This window comes from Mixophyes fleayi, chromosome 8 (assembly GCF_038048845.1).
Source record: "Mixophyes fleayi isolate aMixFle1 chromosome 8, aMixFle1.hap1, whole genome shotgun sequence".
NCBI classification, from domain to species: Eukaryota; Metazoa; Chordata; class Amphibia; order Anura; family Limnodynastidae; genus Mixophyes; species Mixophyes fleayi.
This window is the reverse complement of record NC_134409.1, coordinates 110,961,327-110,973,328: the sequence shown is the minus strand read 5'-3', so window position 1 is coordinate 110,973,328 and position 12,002 is coordinate 110,961,327. Positions and strand designations below refer to the sequence as shown.

Sequence of the window (12,002 nt, the reverse complement as noted above, 5' to 3'; positions counted from 1 at the left end):
GTGCACTGGAAGGGATTTGGCCCGGAAGAAAGATCTTGGGTGGATAAACCGGACCTTCACGCTCCTCAGTTACTTAAGAGATTCCTCCAAACAAGGGGAGAAGGAGGAGGGCATACTGTCAGGCGCCGCTCGGCGGCCGCCCGCCCGTCCACACAAGAACGTCTGGTTGCCTAGCAACCAGACGCGTCATTTCCCCTTCCGCCCGGCCGGCCAGCCCAGACCCAGAAGCGTCCCCGTTGCTAGGCAACGGGACGCTGCAGGAAGAGAGCGCTACGGCGCTGCCTAATGACTAGCGCTACGGCGCTACAGCTATTACAGCACCACTAGTGCTGAGGGCATTGGTTAGCAGCCCTATTTAAGTCCCTCTAACCTCACCTCCTGTGCCAGAGTTTCAGGTCCTTTCCTGTCCTCCAGCGTTCCAGTGTTCCTGTGTCTATCTGTTTCCTGACCCTTGCCTTCCTCCAGTTTATTGCCGTTTGCCTGTGACCATTGTGACCCGGATTGCCTTGACTACCCCTTTGGATCTCCCTTTGTACCTCGCTGTCAGAACGTTATCGACCCGGCTTGACTCACACCCCGTTTGAATTCTCCTTGTGTACCTGCATTACCCGCATCATTGCTGAACCCGCCTGTCTGATATCCCTCTCGTGCTTCGCTATCTGACTCGTGGAAGGACCGCGACCTGCGTGTTTCCTGCAGCCAAGTCCATACCTCCTTGCGGGGGTCCCTGGTGAACACCAGGGGCACGTTGGACTCCGCGCCTTCCTCCGAGTAGTGCCAACGATAGCAGGTACGCTATACTAGTCGTATGGAAGTCCAATGGGAAATCCCAATCAGAGACCTTGCGGCTTCCTATGCCTCTCATGTCCCCCCAGATCTATTTGGCTGTCTAACACTATTAAACAAGGATTCCAGAAGCCGTAGCTCCGGAATGCTGGAGCAGCAATAAAATCTGGAGGAGGGACTCTCAGAGCAGTTGAACCAGCCAAATGGGACATGCCCTATGTCCCTGTAGCATAATCTGCCCATGCTCTACATACATATTATAGGAATCAGTGCTGAAATGTATTGTTAAATATATGACTATACCTTCATTTACATTTTTATATACATTTTTTTTATTTATTGAAATCATGTGTCTAATCTCAATAATTTTTCTGGGAAAAAAATATGACTGCAATCATTGCTCGGTTTTTATTTAGCTAAGTGGTTGCATATATAATCAGTAAAAAAAGCAATGGCATACATTTGTAGTTGATATAAATAGTCTTTAAAAAGGGACAATTAATATACTGTATGTTTGTCTCTCCTCAGGTAGTCTATTTCTCGGCCACTTATCCATACATCATGTTGGTAATTTTGTTTTTCCGAGGCGTGACCCTGCCCGGAGCAGTGGATGGAATTTTATTTTATATTACTCCAGATTGGAGCAAGCTATCTGATTCTGAGGTAAAACAAATCATATTGTGATGTGTTTCCTCAGCTGTATTTCACTGTGATTTTAACAACTCTTTTCATTCTGGGTGTAGGTGTGGCTGGATGCAGCTACCCAGATCTTCTTCTCCTATGGGTTGGGACTTGGATCATTAATTGCCCTTGGAAGTTATAACTCATTCCACAATAATGTTTACAGGCAAGTAGATATTACCATAGTCATTAACTGAGTCTGAAATTAATTTTAATATTTTGTTACATACATAACATGAGCAATTGTCACTCAGTTAAATGTCTGAACTTCATTTAATACAGATGTGCATTTGATACCACAATCATTTACATCACTATACAATGTTGTTTGGGCACTCTCTGTGACTTCCATTTCCATTCTCACATCATGACATTGCCCCTGATATGCAACACTGTCCTCTTTAACATAAATCACATGGACAGGTCACTGATATATTCTGTACTTGTGTGAGCATTCTTATGATCTGATCTGCACACCTTAAAAATTATTGATTTCATCTTCACCATTTATTTATATAGCGCAACTAATTCCGCAGCGCTGTACAGAGAACTCATTCACATCAGTCCCTGCCCCATTGGAGCTTACAGTCTAAATTCCCTAACACAGACAGACCCACAGACTAGGGTCAATTTGTTAGCAGCTAATTGACCTACCAGTATGTTTTTTGGAGTGTGGGAGAAAACCGGAGCACCCGGAGGAAACCCACGCAAACACGGGGAGAACATGCAAACTCCACACAGATAAGGCCATGGTTGGGAATTGAACTCATGACCCCAGCACTGTGAGGCAGATGTGCTAACCACTAGGCCACCATGCTGCATTGATTTGATTCATGATCAATTGCCAACTGGACAAGTTGCTTCCAGACTAATAACTCTATGGTAATTATCTAATACCATTCAGCACCCTTCTATGCACACATTTTCTAACCATCCTCCTCCTTACCTCTTCCTACCCTCTCTAAAACATCTCAGATCTACCATTCCTGTATTACTTCCCCTGTCTACAACTTCAACTGCTCTGCTCCCAGAACCATCATCACTGTCTAGCCTAAACTAACTACAGCCACCCTTTCACCCACTTATATCTCTTTGTCTCCCTGGTTTTGTTTCCCACCCTCCTTCTGGTCACGGGTGACATTTCCCCCAATCCCGAAACAATCCTCTCTATCTGCTGACATTATTTCTCCCACCACAAAATTTCGCACTCTCCTAATAATTCCAACCTAATTCTCATCTCTCCTCTTTTACATCCCCCCCATTTTCCTGTGCACTCTGGAATACATGATCTGACTGCAACAAAATTGCATTCATTCATGACTTATTCTTCCCTCACTCCTACAATTTCCTTGTCTTTATTGAAAAATGTTTTCCACCCTTTGACACATCTTAAACTAGCAGATGGGGGTAGTGAACTAAACCGGAATAAAACAATCTGCTTCCCCAACCAAGAGGTATCTTTTCTGCAGGCTAATGGAACAGGAAACATATCCACAGTAACAGAAGACAACGCAGATCAAAACAAAATAAACAGAGAGAGAGAGATAAACATAGAAGATAAGAATAGCATAAATCCCAGAACTAATTGCTTTAATGACAAGGGATGATCTGTATATTGTGGCTATTAGAGTCATGGTGCAATGAAAATCAGGACTGGGACAGAGCTATACCGGGATATACTTTATTTAGGAAGGGCAGAATGGGAAGAATTGGAGGAGGGGTAGCAATTTATGTGCAAAAAAACCATAAATACTACTTTAGTACAAAGAATTCAAGAAAAACTGAGGCCCTTTGGGTTACCATAGAAACAGGAGACAAGGCTATTCTTCGTACAGGGGTAATCTGTAGACCACTAGGTCAGTAAGAGGAACTGGACAGGAACTTATTGCAGTACATCAATAAAATGGCATTAAAAGGAGAGGTAATAATCATGGAAGACTTTAATCTACCTGATGTGAACTGGGAGGGGTCTTTTGCAAGTAGGGACATTCTGAATTCCTTGAAGGGAGCATCCCTCAAGGACGCAATATATAGTGAAAGCAAAAAAAAAAGACTTTTAGGAAATATAAGCAGAGCCAGAATATTGAAGACATAGAGGTGTATCTTCTTAGACAGCAAATAATCAGATGGGCAAAGGCACATCCTGAAGAGAAAATGGCCCAGTCAGTAGGTAAAGGGGGCATTTTTTTAAGGTATATAAGTGAAAGGAGAAGGAGTCAGAGTCTTTTTGAGGGAGAAGAGGAAATAGCAGATCATCTTAATAATTATTTTTGCTCAGTGTTCACTACAGAAAAAGAGGGGAAGGGTCCACAGTTAAGTTGCAAGTATACTCATAAAAATTAGATAGGTACAAGTACATTTACATAGGAGAAGGTCCTAACGGAACTCTCAAAACTGAAAGTGGATAAATTAATGGGGCCAGATGGGATGCATCCAAGAATACTAAAAGAGCTTAAAGGGGTGCTGGTAACACCATTAACAGAATTATTAAATCAGTCACAAGCTGCAGGAGTAATTCTAGAGGACTGGAAAAGAGCAAATGTAGTCCCACTGCATAAAAGTGGAAGCAAGGAAGAGGCGAGCAACTAAAGACTAGTGAGACTTACGTAGTAGGGAAATTGATGAAACACTCTTAAAAAAAAAACAGTTGTAGAATATCTCAAATCCAGTAACTTACAGGATCCTAAACACCATGGATTTACTGGGTGGAGATCGTGTCAAACAAATCTTATTGCTTTTTTTTGACTGGGTAACTAAAGTAATAGATGAAGGGGGGCCATAGATGTAGCTTATCTGGATTTCAGTAAGGTTTTTGACACTGTCCCACATCGCAGACTATTAAATAAACTTGAAAGCTTGGGATTGGATTCTAAGATTGTTGAATGGATAAGATCTTGGTTGCAGGATAGAAAACTGAATTATAGTAAATGGAGTGCATTCACAGGAGGGAAACGGTACCAGTGGAGTACCCCAAGGATCTGTACTTGGACCAGTGCTTTTTAATATCTTTATTGGTGACATTGCAAATGGTATTGAAGGGAAAGTATGACACAAAGATATGCAACAGGGTAGACACACCAGGAGGGTAAAACAAATGATTGATGATCTAGGTAGACTAGAGGAATTGTCACAAGAGTGACAACTAAAGTTTAATGCCAAAAAATGCAAAATCATGGACTTAAGTCTCAAAAAATCAAAGGCTAAATATAGTATTAATGGCACTATAATAGAAACTACTGAAGAGGAAGGGGATCTAGGAGTTACTATTTCAGGTGACTTAAAGGCAGATAAGCAATGTGACAAAGCAATGAGGAAGGCAAGTCGGATGCTTGGTTGCATAAGGAGAGGAATAAGTAGCAGAAAGAAAGAAGTAATAATCATCATCATCATCATTTATTTAAATAGCGCCAACATATTCCGTAGCGCTTTACAATTGGGGACAAACATAGTAAACTAATAAGCAAACTGGGTAAAACAGACAAAAAGGTGAGAAGGCCCTGCTCGCAAGCTTACAATCTATTGGACAATGGGAGTTTGACACATGAGGTTAAGTCTACATTTGCAGTCGGCCCAGCCAAACTGCAAAGGTAAAAGTGACTCATAAGCTAAATGATTCTGTCACACAACAATGTTGGTCAAGGGGTAGTTGTATAACAGGCGGTAATAGGGAAATGTAGTGAGGTTAAGAGGGTGGTTGAGGAATATTATAAGTTTGTCTGAAGAGGTGGATTTTCAGAGAACACTTGAAAGCTTGTAGACTAGAGGAGAGTCTTATTGTGCGAGGGAGAGAATTCCATAGAGTGGGTGCAGCCCGGAAAAAGTCCTGTAATCGGGAATGGGAGGATGTAATGAGTGTGGATGTGAGATGCAGATCTTGTGCAGAGCGGAGTTGCCGAGTTGGGAGATATTTTGTGACAAGAGAGGAGATGTATGTTGGTGCAGCTTTATTGATGGCCTTGTAGGTTAGTAAGAGTATTTTATATTGGATTTGGTAGAAAACAGGCAACCAGTGTAGAGACATACAGAGTGATTCAACAGAGGAATAACGATTTGCAAAGAAAATCAATCTTGCCGCAGCGTGCAAAATAGATTGTAGGGGTTTGAGTCTGTTTTTGGGAAGGCCAGTAAGGAGGGAATTGCAATAGTCAATGCGGGAGATAAGTGCATGAATTAAGGTTATTGCAGTGTCTTGTGTGAGATATGTGCGAATTCTGGAAATGCAACTGTATAGGTATTAATTGTCTCCTGCAGCCCCACCTGCAACCAAATCTGTGCGCACATATGGCCTTTACAGCTGATTCACTCATCTCGCCTATTTCAACCCTGTTCTCGCCTATTTCAACCCTGTTCTGCTCTAATGCCATAGTCTCAGTCTACAATACACTCACCACCGCCTTACCCTGGCACTCCAAACAGACCCAAAATCTACAAAAGCACCCCTGTGCCAGTGGAAAAAGTCTTTCTCCAAACTAGACTTCCTCCATTACAAATTTATCCTGTCTTATTACTATACTGCCCTCTCTCACCATCAAACATACTTTATCTTACAAATATCCACCCAGTTGACCAACACCTGTTGCCACTTTACCACTGTCAACTTGCTTCTCTGCCAAGCCATGCCACACTGCCCTTTTCCCCACACTGCTTATAACATTGCCACCTAATTCAAAGGCAAAATTCACAACATCCATCAAGAAATCTCTTTTCGCCAGATCCATCACCACACACCCATGTTCTCCTCCAATAACATACTTGCCCTCTTAGATCTTTCTCTCCTGTTCCTGAAATCAAGGTTTCCACACTCCTCTCTTCTTCTTCCCCCTCAACCTGTAACTCCTCCACACCATCACCCACAATACTTGCCTGCCCTCTCTACTGCCCAGTGGTAGTCATGCTCCCAAGCATGACTACCCCGACATCTTCACAGCGAATCTTGGAACCCCGACATTCTGTTAATATTCATTGTTGAAAAAACTGACTTGCAATCAATGGAACTATTTAACATGCTACCAGCACAGGATGATGTGACTTTGAACTAGAGATGGGCGGATCCGGTTCCCCGAGAACTGAACCCACCCAAACTTTGGGTATCCGAGTACAGAGCCGAGTAGCTCGGTACTCTCCCGCCCGCTCCGAATCCAAATCGAGGCCGAACGTCATCGTGACGTCATCGGATCTCGGGGCTTGGTTCTCGCGATACTTCAAGCTTATAAATACACGCGTCCACAGCAATCCATCGCCATTTGACAGAGGGAGAGAGCAGGGTGTAGTCACAGGCTGATTAAAGCAGGGACAGAGAATACAATATTCTGATTCCAATTGTGCTAACAAAAATCGCTAGAGAAGAGAGGAGGATAGTGGATTTTTTTTTTTTTCAATATTTGGCAGCCCCCAGTGCTTTTGGGGTGTCCCCAATAATTGTGCCTAAAGATTTCTGGCTGCGAAAATTACTATCTGTCAGCAGTATCTACCAAATACTTTTTAGCACTCCCCAGTGCTTTTGGGGTGTCCCCCATAATTGTGCATAAATATTTCTGGCTGTGAAAATTACTATCTGTCAGCAGTATCTACCAAATACTTTTTAGCACTCCCCAGTGCTTTTGAGGTGTCCCCCATAATTGTGCATAAATATTTCTGGCTGTGAAAATTACTACCTGTCAGCAGTATCTACTAAATACTTTTTAGCACTCCCCAGTGCTTTTGGGGTGTCCCCCATAATTGTGCATAAATATTTCTGGCTGTGAAAATTACTATCTGTCAGCAGTATCTACCAAATACTTTTTAGCACTCTCCAGTGCTTTTGGGGTGTCCCCCATAATTGTGCATAAATATTTCTGGCTGTCAAAATTACCATCTCTCAGCAGTATCTACCAAATAATTTTTAGCACTACAAGTGCTTTGGGTTGAGAATGGATTCAAAGCAGTCCACATATGAGCAGAATGAGCAACCAGGTTCTGTCACCAGTCCTGATGTTAGTGTTCCCAGTATGTCATCTGGGCAAGGCGATGTCAATCTACACAGTGTTTCGAAATCAGTCCAAAAACCAAAAACAATTTTTTTTTTACTGTGTTGCCAACATGCCATTCTACACACGCATTGGCAAAGAGAGAATGAGGCCTTCACCTTTGGCTGTTAGTGGCAGATCCCAAAAAGTTACCGAGCCTACAATTGGTGCACAACTACTGTTACGCGTCAAAGCCGAGCTGCAAGATAACAGTAAGGCATTAGAGGATAATGTTTGCTCTGATTCACAAATGACACAAATCCCTGTGGAGAGTCCATCCAACAGTGGTATGTCTAATCGTGAGCATTCTGTTAGTGTACCCATAAAGAAGGGCCTTTTCAGCAGTTCTGCTGATGTGTACCTGAACAGCCCGAGTGTAGCCAGCGATACACAAATTGAGGATGCCACTTTGGATGAGGGGGAGATTTGTGGAGGTGACGAGGGCGCTAATAAGGATGTTGGTGATTATGATGCAGACAGATACCAAATTGCATTTCTCAATTTCTATTTATATTCTAGATTATATAACAGCTGAATAGTTTTCTATTTTACTCCTAGTGGAGAGGGGATCTGATGCAGACAGATACCAAACTGCCTTTGTCCATTTCTTTGTATATTCGATTTTCTAGTTCCACAGTCTGTTCAGGCCACTTTTTTTATATTCAACTACAAGTGGAGGGTGTAATATACACCCAAAGACAATGGCTACATTGCCAATAATCAAAGATGGAGGAGGTAGACAACCAGGTTTGTCTGTATATATTGCAGACAAGTGTTCGAATTAAGGACGGCCTACCAGGGATTAAACAGTTTTTTTCATAATTTATTAGCTTTAGAATTACCTCGCTTATCTAAGAAACTGGTGGAGAACTAAATTAGGTTATTTTAGACCAAAAAAAATTGTATTTTTTTCAAAAATAGCAAAACAAAACCAAACAAAACCAAAACCAAAACACGCAAGGGCGGTTTTGCAAAACCAAAACCAAAACATGACGATAATCCAGATCCAAAACCGAATATAAAACCAAAACACGGTGGTCAGTGACCATCTCTACTTTGAACGCCGGCACTATTATTGTTGGTTTTAAGGGTGCAATGGAAGGAAGCTGCGCCTGTACAATGTTGTTATGAAATCTTCTATAATATACAGCCACCACCTCCTTCCATTGCACCCTTAACAATAATAACAACAACAATAATACCGCTGGCGTTCAAAGTCACATCATTCTGTACTGGCAGCATGTTAAATAGTCGCATTGATTGCAAGTCAGTTTTTTAACAATCAATATTACCGGCATGTCGGGGTTCCGAGATTCGCTGTGAAGATGTTGGGGTAAGTTTTGTCGCGGTAGTCATGTTCGCTGTTCAGTACCCAACCCCCACTGCCACCTTCTCTTCATTCTTCAAAACTCCTATCCTAAAGAAAACATCTCTCAACTCTACCTCTCTCTCCAGTTATCATCCCATTTCTCTTCTCTCCTTTGCTTCCAAACTTCTTGAGCACCATGCATAAAATCCCCTGACTCATTTTCTTTCCACTCACTCTCTCCTCAACCCTCTGCAATCAGGCTTCCACCCTCTACAACACCGAGATTGCCCTCACTAAGTGATCAATGATCTACTCATGGCTAACTCAAAGGCTCACTTCTCCCTACTACTCAACCTTGAACCTCTATTTGTTGCGGTACCTCAAGGCTCTTCTCTCGTTGAACTTATACATTTTTTCGGCCTCCACTACCACGTCTATCTTGTTGACACACAAATTTTTCTCTTCTCCACTGACCTCTCTTTGCCTCTTATCCCATGTGCCCAATTGCAACACTGCCACCTCCACCTGAATGTCCCAATACTACTTAAAGCTCAAAATGTTCAAAACAGTATTCCCTATATCACTATCTCCCATGTTATCTAAACCTGCTCCTTTGAGAGACTCTGCACTCACCTTAACTCCTCACATCAAGTCCCTTGTTCTGTTTTATCCTCTCCTCCTTAAACATTGCCAGAATTCGACCTTTTCTCATGCACGATAATATAAAATGTCCTTATCCATTCTCTCTTTATCTCCTGGCGTGACTACTGCAACCTCTTACTATGTGGCTTTAACCTCACCTCTCTTTCCCCTCTACAATCCATCCTAAATGCAGCACTGGTACTGTTTTACCTCTCTCGTTGCTCCACATCTGCTGCACAACTCTGCAAATGCCTGCTGTGGTTCACTTTTTCCTCCAGAATTTAAATCAAGCTTCTTAACCTCGCCTTCAGAGCCTTCACAAACTCCTCACCTTCATACATCTCTGACCTCATCCCGAAATACACTTCCTTCTGTCCGTTGTGATCTGCTTCTAACGTTTGCCTCTGCTCCTCTCTGGTAACCACCTCTCACTCCCACCTTCAAGTCTTATCCCGTGCTCATTCCTACTTATTAAACTCCCTTCCATACCTGGCCAGACTCTCTCTCAACCTTCAATCTTTTAAGTGCTCTCTCAAAAATAAATTCTTCATTATAGCCTATATTACCCCCATCTGATACTTCCACCTCTGCATGTTCTATAACCTCCAGTCTCTGTGTTGCATTAACTCCTATTGTCTCAGCATTGTCCTCTCTCTCTAAACTCTAAGCTCTCACAATCAGGGCTCTCTTTATCCTATATTTTCACATCTGCACCTCATTCAATCACCTCATCTGTACTTGTTTGAATTGTAATTCTGACTGTCCAAGCTCTACAGAGTTATGTGGAACCTTACAAATATGATGATGATGATCACACAAGTGCAGGGATATCTGCGTCTTCTCCACATCCAGCCATTTTAAAACAGTGTGGGACAGCTAGGAATATAGGAGAATGAAAGCAAATAATAATCAGTATGCCAAAATGTTATTATTGAGTCAGCCCAAAACCCTACAGAATATTAATAAAATAAAATGCATATTAATGATCTATTGTGTCTGTATTGTATCTGTAGCAAACCATGAATTTCTCTTTTCTAGAGACTCAATCATTGTCTGTGGCATTAATTCTGGCACAAGTATGTTTGCTGGTTTTGTCATCTTCTCCATTGTTGGATTCATGGCGCATGTGACTAAAAGACCAATAGCGCAAGTTGCAGCTTCAGGTACAAATCGTATTGCTGTTTCTCCAGTTGTAACAATTACTAGGTTCTCTACAACTACACAGAGAAAATATCACATTATAATTAGGGGGTGATGGTCCTTTGTTGGCAGATATTGGATACTTTTCAGTACTAATTTTTAACCAGTGTACAGTGGTGTCATCACACGTAAATCTGTATTTTGAAAGGTACTTTCACAGTCACATAACATAGAAAGAACGACTTCTCTGTAATGTATTGGGATCACAGATGTAGCCTCATTGCCCTATGGGCTCTGGTGACATTGCTACCGCTGTTACAATTGTGGCACACACAGACACACATCTTTTTTTTCTTTCTAACTAGCTGTTCGAAAATTGTGTACTAAATTGAATAATTCATTGAATAATACAAGACCATTTTCCCCACTTTGCAGGACCAGGATTAGCATTTTTAGCTTATCCGGAAGCTGTCACACAACTGCCTATTTCTCCCCTGTGGGCTATACTCTTCTTCTCTATGCTGCTGATGCTTGGGATCGATAGTCAGGTAAATTATTATTATTTTTTTAAAGGGGAGAAAGGTTGGGAAGGGTGGGGAAGGGAAGGGAAGGGAAGAGAAGGAAAGGAAATGGAAGGGAAGAACTACCCATGTAATGTATAGGTTCTTCTAGGTGACAGTATTTGAAAAACAGGAATTGTCATTGTTAAACACTACATAAGTCCACAGTGAGATGTACAATCTTTGCCATAGGTAGTTTTATCATTGTATAAAATCCATGGTGCCAGATATTCTAATAAATAGGGGAAAACTTTGTTATAGCTAGAATAGTTTGTATCGCTGTGAAATTTTAATTTTGTAGAACTATAATATTGATTTATTGGTGAGAAATAATAATAGCAATAAGTATATAAACAATGTGATGCTAATATATGCAAATACTCCTATAAATAAAATCTGTATATACAGTGAGTTCATTAGGAAAACGTGTATTATAAGGAACAGCGCACCAATTACTTTAAATTATTATGGCTATTAGCAGTCACCATGGCCTCTTCATGACCTGAATTGAAAACACTTGGCCTGGTGAACTTTTTGGTGATTTCTCATATCCTTACAATTTACATTAGGGGAATGTTATCCCATATTTTTTTCTGTTTACTAAGCAGTCACATAAAATGCAATGCGATTAGATTAGAATCGCTAAAGATTTTGTCATGGAAGCTTGCATAGATCTTGAACAGTCTTTATAAAACTGTAAGCCATGCTCTTATATTCCAAAGTGACCATGCCGTTGTCTAATATACAGTATGAAGCACACAGGAGTCTTAGCTTTCTGTTTGATGAGTGCTATGGTCATTTGCTGAATAGTTGTCAAGTCATACGAAGAATGTAGGTCGCTATACGCCTTAGGACTTGGAGAGATGATCAGTGAAAAAA

At 41.5% G+C, this 12,002-nt stretch overlaps 1 protein-coding gene across 2 annotated transcripts in view; it reads left to right on the top strand.

Moving 5' to 3' along the window:
• SLC6A1 (solute carrier family 6 member 1) overlaps window positions 1-12,002 on the top strand; it is a 151,294-nt gene that overhangs the window by 96,089 nt on the left and 43,203 nt on the right. For both annotated transcript variants that reach the window (XM_075183180.1, XM_075183179.1), the window contains exons 7-10: window positions 1,315-1,449; window positions 1,530-1,633; window positions 10,462-10,586; window positions 10,999-11,111. In XM_075183180.1, coding sequence (XP_075039281.1) covers window positions 1,315-1,449; window positions 1,530-1,633; window positions 10,462-10,586; window positions 10,999-11,111 — 477 coding nt within the window. The remainder of the gene's footprint in view (window positions 1-1,314; window positions 1,450-1,529; window positions 1,634-10,461; window positions 10,587-10,998; window positions 11,112-12,002) is intronic.